This window comes from Vombatus ursinus, unplaced genomic scaffold (assembly GCF_900497805.2).
Source record: "Vombatus ursinus unplaced genomic scaffold, bare-nosed wombat genome assembly UNPS02014863.1, whole genome shotgun sequence".
NCBI classification, from domain to species: domain Eukaryota; kingdom Metazoa; phylum Chordata; class Mammalia; order Diprotodontia; family Vombatidae; genus Vombatus; species Vombatus ursinus.
In genome coordinates this window covers 2168801-2181124 of record NW_020954641.1, presented here as the reverse complement: position 1 = coordinate 2181124, position 12324 = coordinate 2168801, and the positions used below count along the sequence as shown (strand labels likewise).

Below are 12324 nucleotides of genomic sequence, written 5' to 3'. Positions count from 1 at the left end.
CTCAGTACTACTCCTTCCACAGCATGATGCCTCTCTTGTTGGAAAGTTATTAAAATATAGGCCCAAATCTGTCTCCTGTTAATATCTTCCAGTTTATCCTACTCCTTAGTCTGATCCCTCAGAAAAGCCCTTCAAATGTTTGAAGATATTAATCATATTCCTCTCACTTAGGCATCATGTTTAGTCCCCTCACATGCCACACTTGTGAACAAACAACAGCTCGGGGGTTTGGTAGCCCTTTGGAATTTACAAAGCACTTTCCTCACAAAATTTTGTAGGGGCAAGTAGTACCAAGTCTTACCCCCATTTTACACATAAGAAGACTGAGGTTCAGAAAGATTAAGCACTTTCTGTGTGACCTTAGGTAAATGACCACCGCTCTAGGCCTCAGTCTTCCTCACCTGTCAAATGAGATTGGATTAGATGATCTCTGAGTCCTTTTCAGTTTTAAATCCTATGATCCTAAGTAACACGTATGGTGGAAAAAGCACTGGCTCTGCTGTCACCCTATTTCCAGTCCTGGCTGCTACTGGCATGAATAGCCTTTGGCAAGTCACTTGACTTTTCTGAATGTTTCCCCCATCTGTAAGATGGAAATAATACCATTCCCACTTTCCTACACATACTTTCCTATAGGAAGCGCTCTCAATATTTGAAGTGGAAAATCAAGGTGAACTCTTATTGTTATTATAAACCCTACATGGCCACATCACAGTAGCCATGTCATCAAACTCTTACCTGTTTAGTAATTCCTTCTACAGCTGTCCCAACAAATGACCCTCTTGGTTCTACTCAAAGACTTAGACTGACCAGGAACTCTGGGTCTCCTGAGGCAGCCACTTGCACTTTGAAATAGTGCAAATTGTTACAAAGTTTCTTCCTTAGAATGGGTTAAAATCTGTGTCTCTGTACCTTCTACCCATTGTTACTAATTCTGTCCTCTGGAGTCAGGCAATGCAAGTCCAAATCCCTATTTCACCAGAAGGCCATTCAAGTATGTGAAGATGGTGAGCAAGTCCCAGCCTAAGTCTTTTCTTCTCCAGGCTAAATATGCCCAATTCCTTCAACTGATTTGCTGTGGCATGCCACAAACTTGATTAGCACAATATTTTTTTCCCTTTCCCCAAGTTTTGCAGGGAATTAACTATCCAACTAAACATGTCAGTCTTCATGCAATCATTCTGTCTCCATGTAATGTCACCTGCTGCTCTTTGGAAATAGGGCTCTGGCTTCAAGGCAAAAAAAAAAAAAGCCTCAAAATAAACAAAAAAACCCCAGTTTGTAATAAAGTTTTATTTTCATATTCCAAGATAAAACAAATACACAATCGAATGTGGAAATAAATAACTAGAAAATGCTTTGGAATTCAGGTTTTCAAACTCAGGGAATTTCAGTCCATAAGCCTTTTTTATTTACTTGATTTTAAGAAATGTGGAAACTGTAATGCTTTTAAAAAAAATATAAAGTACAGTCTCGTACAGAAAATCCTATTCCACCCTCTCCAATCGTGTTCTCCTATGCTACAGCACTCAGATTTTTTTTTTTAATGCACTCGAGACACACAAACTGCTCAACAGATTTACTCAAACAGACTCGCTCAAGAAGAAAAAGGCACAGATTTAAGGAGACGCCAATGATTTTTCTGAATGTAGCAACTGAGGTCTTGGCTTGGCAAATGAAGAGACACTTAGGAACTGAAAGAGCCAAGAGAAAAACAAACAAACAAATGTGTCAACTCTTCTGTATTACCTGCCTTCATTTAAATGGATTTTTAAATTAAATTGTATAAACATATGATATAAAGTCTGAGCTCCAAGAAGCTTCCCCCCCCATATTTCTGCTATGTACAAATCTTTGTACACACTGTTAATGTTCCTTATACATTTACTACATACTCTACACCAAATCAAGCCAGCATCCCCCACCCCTTTTGAGGACCTGGCCCTGAGACATTGCAGTGCACTAAGGCAGCCCAACATATCCTCCTGTTTTCTGCCAGAGGAATAGCTGGAAAGTAGGAGTGACCAGTGGCTGGTGGGGCACACTCCACCCAATCATATGTAGTCGTCCTCTACTGGCTCTCCATTGACATCACAATAGTGGATGAAAATGGCAACCACTCGCTGAAAAACTCCCTTCTTCATCTGACGCAACTCTGAGATTTCCTCCCCTATAGTTTCCATACAGATGTCGGCAGACAGCTGCCCTTTCCTCCGGGGAGCGTAAATGGTGGCTAGGAAGAGAGAGGGAAAGGGGGAGAATGACATGATTATTGGAGTAATTTCAAAACCCAGTTTTCAGTTTCTGCATATGGCTTCTTGGAGGCAGTCTTATTACATCGACAGAACACCTTGTTGAAAACAACAGCAAACACAAAAACAAAAACAAAAAAAAGCAAATAAAACAGTCTCTCAAGAGCAGTATACCTCAGACAGTATCATTAACTGGTTCTATGAAAATGCAATGTTAGGCACAATAGTAAGCAGCATTACAGAGTACAAAGAGAAAAATATTTAGAATCAAAAGTACTCAAGTGCTCCCTGAGTTTGCTTCCTGGCTTTGCTATTGTCTATCTGCATTTGTAAAAGCCTCATAACCTCTTGTGGTCTCAGCATTGTAAGCTAAATAATGAGGGGACTGGATTAGATGACTGACCTCTGAAGCCCCTTACAGATCTGAGTCTAGAATTCTGTAATCCTTTGACTAGATGACCTTCGAGGAATATTTATTATGATTTGGCTGGATACGTAAGTTCATAAAGCGGTCTATACAATCAAGAAATCCTTGATTCAACTCAAGTCCATCAATATTTCCCATAAACTTCTTGTAACTTGAGTGAATTTCAATGAAACCAATTCCTCTTTAAGCTTAAGAACTTAAGAAAGTGAAAATTTTCAAATACTGATATAATCAAACATGTCATTTATGAATTATATCTGCTTTACTTTTTGTACCATAGTTAATATGAAGTTCTTAGGCAGAAAACTTAGCTGAAGAAATCAAAATCACAACACTTTAGAACTAAAAGTGACAGAGAGTTCAAAATTCAAGCCCCACTCGAACAGAAATCCTCTACAAGAGGATCCACAAGCAGCCCTTCAGAGGTGCAGAACCCATTGTCCTGAGGCCATTTCTGGTTCTCTTGTGTGTTAGGAAGTTCCCCTTGTAATGAGCCAAAATCTGTCTTCCTGGAGCTCTGCCCTACAGCTCTCAGTTCGGCTCTCTCATCCAGCAGAATAAACCTATTCCCTATTGCAGAGGAATCTCAGCAACTATTAATTCTTTATGTCAACTGTTTCCTCTTTTGTATATAAATTAAGAGCCATTTTTAAAAGTGGGAGAAAAAAATCCTTCAATATCTGAGAAAATTTCAAAAGGTTACTTTCCTGAAGAACATTCAACTAAAACATCAGAGGTTCTCAAAGCAATCAAGTACAACAAAAACAGAATACAGCAAGCAGTAATTACTTCTTTCATCATCTTCGAAGTCATATCTTGCATAGCTATTAGGCTCTGCTGTCCGTAGTGACCTCAGCCATGGGAAGTCTGTAATCATGGAATATGGGGCTCCGTCCACAACACCTAAAATAAGGAAACATACAGGAAGCCAATTTTTCCAGGGCCAATGACAAGATTATCAGGTTAAAGAGAATTTAAGGTGTGTTCTCCCTACTAACTCACCATCTAAGAAGCACTGTGGTTGAGAGGAGGGATCACTGAGCTTGATAACCAAGAGATATGGGTTCTACTTCTGTTTCTGGTATAGGCTAAATGTATGATTTGGGGAATCCCTGACTTTTTCCTCTGGACCTCAGTTTCTTCTTTTATAAAATGAGTGCATTTGACTGTCCTCTAAAGTCTTTTCTAGCTCTCATCATTCTACATTCTATGATCTCTTCCTTACTCTAGCATTCTCAGTCTTGTTCAAGGACTACTATTGTGAACTCCCTTCAAGGAAATGTATGTGAGCAGACCAACAGTCATTATTCCTTATGTCCTGCTATTGGAAAGGATATGGAATCAATCTAAATTCCTGGTTTTTGCCAAGTTTACCTTAATTGCTGGCTTAATGCCTATGTATCCTATACAAGCATCTGCACTTGCTCAGTCTTTTAAGGAAACAGATGTTTTTTTTTTGTGTGTGCAAACAACTCTTCAGGTCTCCAACACTTCATACTTACCTTCTAAAGTATAAATCTCTCTTCCCCAAGGGTACTTGGTATATTTCTTTAGGTCTCCTTCACTTCGTGTGGCTTCAGGAAAAAACTCATACTTAATGAGTTCCCTGTAGGCAAAGGGGAAAACACAGTATGAATTACAGAAGTGAGAATATTTCAAGGGAAAACTGCCTATGATGGAGGGCTGATTCCACTGTACCTATTTATATGCACACACAGCAAGCACATTCTAAGCCTCCTAAAGTGGAAAGATTGCTAGACTTTAAGTTGGGAGACTTGGGTTCAAATCCCGACTCTCTCACACACTAATATGATCTTGGCCAAGTCATTTCACTTCTCAAAAATTCAGTTTCTTCCCTTTTTAAAAAAAAAAAAGGTATAATAACCCCAGGAAGGCATTGAAAAAGTGTTTCATATTAAAGCACATTAAAAATGGGAGCTGTTACTAAGGTTTAAGAAGAAGAGAAATTAGCAAGAAAATGGCTCTCTCTATATCCTGGGTCTTTTTAAGAAACATTACAATGTTAGAAATTTCTAAACTAAATGAGCTCTTTTCTCTATGCATTTATTGTGAAAGATACATAAAAATAAGTACTCAGAGAAGCTGTCTTATATTTTTGAAGACAAGGGTTCTCATGAAGAGTGAGAGCTATTTTGAAAGGAATTATATGTGGTGGTTATGGTGTGAGGCCCTTCCTTACCAGGGAGTTACTGAGCACAGGAGGATGTGGAAGTATCAGGGTCATACAGGTACCAGTGCTTCTTACTAACTGACTGAGGAACATGGTATTTACTGTAGCCAATGAGCTATTAGAGAAATTAGAGATTAGGTGGGGGCAGGAGTTCTGGAAGAAAGAACCCATTCCAAGTTTAGGACCAAACTGAGGGAGCATTTGGTTTATGGTCAAGGGTATCATGAGGCTAAAATAAGATAACAGATATAAAGCATTCTGCAAACCTTAAAGCACTATATAAATACTAGTTATTATTATCATTATTATTATTATGAAAGCTTAGAGTCATCAGCCTGGTGATGACTTCATTTCCTTAGCCTTCTGCTGAGCTCAAACAATGCTTACAGAGCAATACAGGGGTATGCTGGTAAATGCTTTAATAATAGGAAGAAAAAATTGTATGCAAATACTTTTAAGTTTAATACACATTACTAATTCTTTCTCAAATCTAGATAATTAACAAAAGAATAGATTAAAGCCCTGATTTGTAGCATAGTGCTTACTGATTTCTAGTGTAAATGCTCATGCTGAAAATTTAACAATCAGTTTGTTAGAGATGGCTTTAGCACACCCCTGTTTATGGCGGTTCTTGATTTAAACATGGTAGAAGTCATGGGCCCATAAGGGTCACATTTGAATCTCTGATGGGGACAGTGGTAAGAAACAAGTTTAAATTAAGAAGCTTAGCATTACTCAGTTGCTAATGGTCAAATAACTGTTGAATGCTCTGATCTTCATATTTCTCTCACATAGATTATAAATCATTCTTTCTCTATAAGTAAACACCTCTATCAAAAACCTCAGTGTGGCTTGGAATGTGAAGGAAGACTGGGTACTTAAGGTACAGGGTGAAACAAAGTGGTAGTGAAGATCTGTGATCACACGACAAAGGCTGAGGCTTCAGGCAAGTCATGCAACCTCTCTAGATCTTAGTTTCATGGACTAGATGATTTATAAGGTCGCTTTCAATTCTAACATCCTATAATCCTAAGAATGTGACCTTGGTTATCAAGCAGTGGTTTGATACAGGCAGAATTCAAGAGGCAATGTAGTATCATGGAAAAAGAATTGATTTTCTAGTCAAAAGACCTGGTCCAAGTCCTGGCCCCAACACTTATTAGCTATGAGTGATGGGGATAATAACATCTGAAAAACCTACCCCACAGAGTTGTAAGGAAAGTGTTTTTATGAATCTTAAAAGTACTACAGAAATGTAAGTTATTAATTCAAGAAAGAAGCAAAGTAGGATAGAGTTCTTTAGGTACTGAGTCCTGTTCATGATTGGCTCAGGGATAGTTATGAAAATAAGATGGCTGCCTGCAGGTTTCATCATTTTTCATTCTAAGTTGAAAAAAATCACTCCCTGTCACTTATGCTTAAGAGGCTTCAGGTGAGTGTCCTCCCACAGAAACACAGAGGCAGAGTGGTTCACAGAAAGAAGGCTGGCTTTGGAGTCACAGGGCCTAGGTTTGAAGCCTGGCTCTGACAATGGCTATTTGTGTGGTTTAGGGCAATTTCTCTGGGCCTCAGTTTCCTCAGTTATAAAACGAAGGGATTGGATTAAGTGACAATTGAGGGTCCTGTCCCACTAATTGGACTATCTCATTGGCCTTTGATTATCTTAGCACCTGAGAGTCACCTGTGGGCACTGCTTCTCAAAAGCAGGAAGATCTTCAGGCCTCTCTAGGCCTCTCTGCAGATGGATACTTACTGATTGATGTTTGCTATTGTGTCCATCCAACTGCGAATGCGAACTTTGTTCCGCACATTGGGAGGATTACTGAATTCGTGAATGATACAGATGTGATAGGGATAAGGGCCGCTGAATATCTTCTGTTCCAAAGTCAGTGTGTCGACCTAAGGGGAAGGATACAGATGGAGGGCTCAGAGCCAAGATGGGTCAGGAAGGGAGAGCCAAAGGAACAGCAGAATTACCCCTCAGCGATGGGTACTGAATACAGGACAGCCCTTGAGTTCTAGCCTGGGCACTGTCACTTAACCAGCTGTATGGGTGTGGAAATATCACCTGCTTTCTCTGAGTCTTACAGCTTACTCAGCTGTAAAGTGGGAATAATACCACTTACCATCTGTACTTCATAGGGTTGCTGTGAGGAAGGTGCTTTGTTCAGCTAGAGAAATTTAAGCTCTTATTAGAAGGCAACATGGTATAGCGGAAAGAGCCCTGGACTAGAAGAAGAGGTTGGTTAGCTACTCTTGTGACTTGATGCAAAGGACATCTCTCCGAGCCTCAGTCTGCTAATCTATAAAATTAAAGGACTGGACTAGACTACCTCTAAGATCTCTTCCAGTCTTAAATTCTATGACCTATACTCTTACCTTTAGATTGTAAGCTTGTTAAAGGCAGAGATTATGTCTTTAATTTATTTTCTCCTTAATATCAAGCATAGTATTTGGCATATGTTGTTTATAAATAGTAAATGTCTATTATTCATTCAAATAAATAGCTTTTTATTATGGACCTACTATGTGTAAATGCATTGGTTTAAGTTGATAGGGGATATAAAAAGAGGAACAAAAGGACAGTCTCAGTCCTTAAGCAGCTACAAAATATAGTAGGGGGAATATGTAACTCATATTCTCAAGTATACTAAGACATATGACAAGCATGAATAGGCTGCATCTTACTACCAAAAGAACTGTGCGGAGGCAGCATAAAGGGCATTGTCATCTGAGAGACAAAGGACTGGAAAAGGAGGTGGGCTAGACATATGGTGAGAGTGAGAGATAACAGATAGACAGCCCACACGCACTTTGAGGATCCACGAAATGTCAAGAGATTTTGGGGAAGGTCCCCAATGTGTTGCAGGTAGGGAATTTATGGTGGGATGGCATGAGTAAGAGTTGGACAGGATGAGAAGGCATGGATGGATTGTAATTTGCACCATGGGAGGTTAACACCTACATCAATGAAATCACAGATCCACTGACATATGAAAAAAGCACAAGAGAAGCAAAAAGTGCTATGAGATGGAGAAATCACTTTCAGATGAGGAGGAAAAGGAAAGGCTTTCTGGAAGAGATAGCATTTGAGCTGGGCCTTGAAGGATGGGTAGAAAGTCCACAGATGAAGATCTAAAAGGCGAATGTAGGAGGGTGGAGTGATCAAAATGCAATACCATTAATCAAAAGCAGAGCTAACTACCCAATTCTTTGGATAATAGATGAAGAAGGGATTAGAGGTATAGGGCAGAGTATGAATAAAAGTACAGAGATGGGAAATTACGGAATGGGTAATTGCCAAGGATGGCAAGTAGATCATTTTGGCTAGGATGTAGAATAGGTGAGGAGGAAAGCAGGAGACAAAATTGGAAAAGTAGGTTAAAACCCTGGATATTAGTCCCTGTGTTCAAATCTGACCTCTGCCACTCACTATTTTGTGTAGCCTTGGGAAAATGCCACTTACTCTTTCTGGAGCCTGGTCTCCACAAAAAAAGAAAAATGAAGGGATTGGACTTCCAAGATCCACTCCAGTTCTAAATCTGACTTCATCTTTGTTTAGAAACCAAAAAGGATCCTTAGAAAGCCTTTGAGCAGCGATGTACACACATACATATACTCTCTCTCTCTCTTTCTCTTTCTCTCTCTTTCTGTCTGTCTCAACTGTCTACCACCAAGACCCATCTGGCAACAAGATAAATTAAAGGAAAGAGAATGAAGAAAAAGAGACAAGTCAGACCTCTACAACAGTCTAGGTGACAGGAAAAGAGGGTGAGCAACAGTGCCAATCTTCATCTGCCTGGCTGAACTCTAAGTGTTTAGAAAAACTCTACTGTGGTAGCTTTAATAGAGGACTCCAGGGTTCATTCTTAAGAAAAATATGTGGGGGGATAGTGTAAACGCAAAGCTCTAAAAAGTGAATGTATAGGAGTGGGGTGATCAAAAAGCAACCTCATTAATCAAAAGCACAGTTAGCACTACCTGCTGCATTGGGCGAAGGTATATGATCCGATTTCTTTCTGCAGGCATCCTTAGGATTTGATCTAGTACCTGATCCATGTTCAGTTTCTTGCACTGTGCATAGTCAAATCGGTTCACAATTGGTGCATTCTCAACTTTCAAGTGCTTCAGGACTCGACATCTTGTAGCTACAAAAGAAAACATAAAGTTCTAAAGTCCCAGCAATATAACCAAAGTAACACAGGAAACATGGCTTGTTTTGACTCATTCTGAAGACTAGCCAATCTTTTTAGACTAAGATGAAGTTGAACTCAGAGGCAGTACACTGCAGTACAAAGTGTGCTGGATTTGGAGCTGGAGAACCTGGGCTCAAATTCTGGCTCTGCTACTTGCATGACCTTTAGGCCTTATGTCTCCTTTGACGTGGGGAAATCACTTAAGCTCTAGGCCTCAGCTGCTTCATCTGTAAAATAACTGGTTGGAGAAGATGGCCTCTAAGGTTCCTTCCTGCTCAATTTCTATGATCTATGATTATCATGCTCATTTGTGAAATATTTTAAGGTTGTACAATGGTTTATCATTTCAACTTAATCTCACAACATTGTGGGATAGGGGGCATACTAAACATTTTTTTAAGAGTAAGAAAAGTAAGGAAAGGTGGGGTGATGACTTACCAAAAGTCACAAAACTAGAGTGTGACAGAGTTAGAGCCACAGCACAGTTTTTTTGACTCCAGGGCTCAATGGTCTTTTCCACCATACCAAATTACCTCTTTAGACCAATCACATGGTGCAAAAAACCTGGACAAAAACTTCACAACTGAAAGTGACCAGAACTAGTTGGTATGGGTGTTAACCGCAGTCCCATAAGGACTGAGAAAGTCGTGAGAATCCCTGTTGGAAGAAACCTCAGAGGCTGTCAGAACCAATCTGAGCAGGCATCTCTTCAATAACATCCTCAATAGATAATCAGCCTCTACTAGGAGGCCTCCAGTAACAGGGAAAATCACTATGCAGTTTAATTCTTAAAGAACAAAGTTATGGCAGAACTCATTTTCACTGTCCACTCTCTACAGACAAGTTCAGGTCTTCTGTGTGAATTCAGCACTTAACACAGGGTCCTACAGAGTTCATGCTCAGTAAGTGTTTGTTGAATGAATGAATTAATTTATGAAAGTACTGGTACTGAAAGTCTTAATCTACAAACTTTCATGGGCAAGAACTAGATTAACAAAAGGCCAGTTTCCATAAAGGAATTCTTGTCCAGGCCCACAGCAACACTAACATGGTAACAGAATAAAAAGGGTAAAGCTAGTATGTGACCACAACCCTAAGAGAATGTTGTATTGGGTAGAAAGGTAACGTGAGATAAACAGTATCTTGTCATTTGTTCTACAAACTCCATCTTCCTCCCGACAAGGCCTAGATTTAGTGCGGGCACGAGACAATACTATTGTATTCCTGACCCTTCCCTTATCACAGAAGGGATAGGTGATGATTCACACTAGTGATCAGGAGTCAATATATGGGGCCCAAGGGAAAGAATTCTTCTGGGGAAGATAGGGTATGCACCAGATTGTGATCAAGAACATAAACAAAATGTTATGTTGACTAGAATCTGAGTTCTTAGAGTAACTGAATCCAAGGGACTAGGCAGGAAGAGGTAGACAAAGAAATTTAAGGGCATAGCTAGGGAAGTCAGCAGAGTCAGGAAGCACATCCTACAAAGGGTAGTGGAAGGCATCAGTGAGATGACATTCATCTCATATCACTTTTATGCCTAAGGCAACGTTTTGAAGTACTAGTCACATCAATTTTTTTCCTCTGCTTGAAATCTATAGTTTTCTTCATCCCAAAAGGAACTGGACGGAGAGATCAAGACAGAATATTAAAACACTCTTGGTGCAAATTTGAACCAAACTCTTGGTGCAAAGTAGCCTTCTTCTGAAAAAGGGCAAAAAACTAAGGGTACCACCAAAAGCTGCAATCCTACATAAGGGCCCTTTGAGAAAGGAAGAGATGTTACCATCCCAGTCAGTCTTCAAAGGGGATTGTGATAAAACCTCATTGTGTTAAAAGCAATCCAATATCTCAAGGATCTAAAATCTGAGGTAGGGCTACTACTACAATTTCCCAAGGTACATCATGTAACTCTCACTTTGTTCAGACGGATTAGATTAACAAGTATTTGGGAAGAGAAACAAAATCTCCAAGTTGAAAGAGAATTCATTGGTTAATCTATTCCTATCTGAAGAGGAACTGTCTCTACAATACCCTGAAAGACTTTCACTAAACCTTCCCTATCTGGTAAGTTACCCCATTTTACTTCAGTAGAGTTCTAATGGTTAGGGTTCACCCATATTGATCCGAAACCTGCCTAAAGGCAAACCTCAACTTCTCTCCATCCTTCACACTGTTCTTTGTTCTTTCTTGGAATAAGCAGAACAAGTCCAATTCTGCTTCCTCAAGACAGCCCTTTAACAACCCTTTAAATACTTAAATAAATAAAGATCGCACTTAAGTGCCCCACTTCTTCACGAAGTTTGCTCTTTTCTAAGTTACAAATTTGTAGTTCACTCAAATGATCCATGTATAGCATGGTCTCTAGTCTTCTCTCCATGCTGATGGCCTTCTTCTAGACCTGCTCCTGCTTATTCTCTTCAGCTTCTTCCTAAAATTGGCATCCCAGCCCTGGTCTGTCCAGCAGGATTAACCTCATTTTGGGCACTAAGCTTCCAGTATAATAGTAGGGCAAACAGGTGAGTAGGAAAAATTTTAAAAATCTAAAACCATGCAATTTGAAATACGGACTACTAGACTTAATTAAAAGGTTACCCATAAGATTTTAAAGTCCTTGAGGGGAGGGAACATGCCTTAGTTAGCCTTAACTCTCATTTAATACAACTCTTTGCACATTTCTGGGAAGTCAGAACCTATGTTTAATCAGTTAGGGAGCCCCTTCTATTCTACAATTACAGAACTGGAGACTTACCTGAGGAGTTGAGAGGGTAAGTGACTTGCCTAGCCTCACACAGCCAGTATATGACAGAGACAGAATCAGAATCCAGGTCTTCCTGATTCCAAAGTTGGTCCTCCATGAACTATAATATGGAACTTCACAATATGCATACAGTTGGCATTTAATGATGCTGAGCCCCTACTTCATAGATGGACGTGTTATTACATAGTAAGGGGGTAGGGAAGAGGACTCTATTTCCAACCCAGTCTAGTTGATATAATCAGAGAAAAGGGCAGATAACAGAAGTAATGGTATTACTTGATTAAACTAAGTGCAAAAACATGTCTACACTCTTATCTTTTTATAGTGTAAACATTTTTCTCTGACTGAACTAAGTTTGGTACTGGCTAGCAGAAGACTGGCCACAACCTTGGTAGCCTTTAAAAAGCTAAGCCTACGAGTTAGTGTAGTGCCAGACAGGAGGAGGAAGAGCAGTACGAAGATATCACAAGAACCAAGATATTATGGCTCTGAAG

At 39.7% G+C, this 12324-nt stretch overlaps 1 protein-coding gene across 2 annotated transcripts in view; it reads right to left on the bottom strand.

Annotated features, from left to right (window-relative positions):
- Positions 1-1365: 1365 nt before the first annotated feature.
- FBXO38 (F-box protein 38) overlaps positions 1366-12324 on the bottom strand; it is a 110974-nt gene continuing 100015 nt past the window's right edge. For both annotated transcript variants that reach the window (XM_027841760.1, XM_027841759.1), the window contains exons 18-22: positions 8852-9018; positions 6624-6769; positions 4182-4285; positions 3469-3582; positions 1366-2233 (exon numbers count right to left, since the gene is read on the bottom strand). In XM_027841760.1, the coding sequence (XP_027697561.1) occupies positions 2055-2233; positions 3469-3582; positions 4182-4285; positions 6624-6769; positions 8852-9018 (710 nt within the window). In that variant the 3' untranslated portion in view covers positions 1366-2054. The remainder of the gene's footprint in view (positions 2234-3468; positions 3583-4181; positions 4286-6623; positions 6770-8851; positions 9019-12324) is intronic.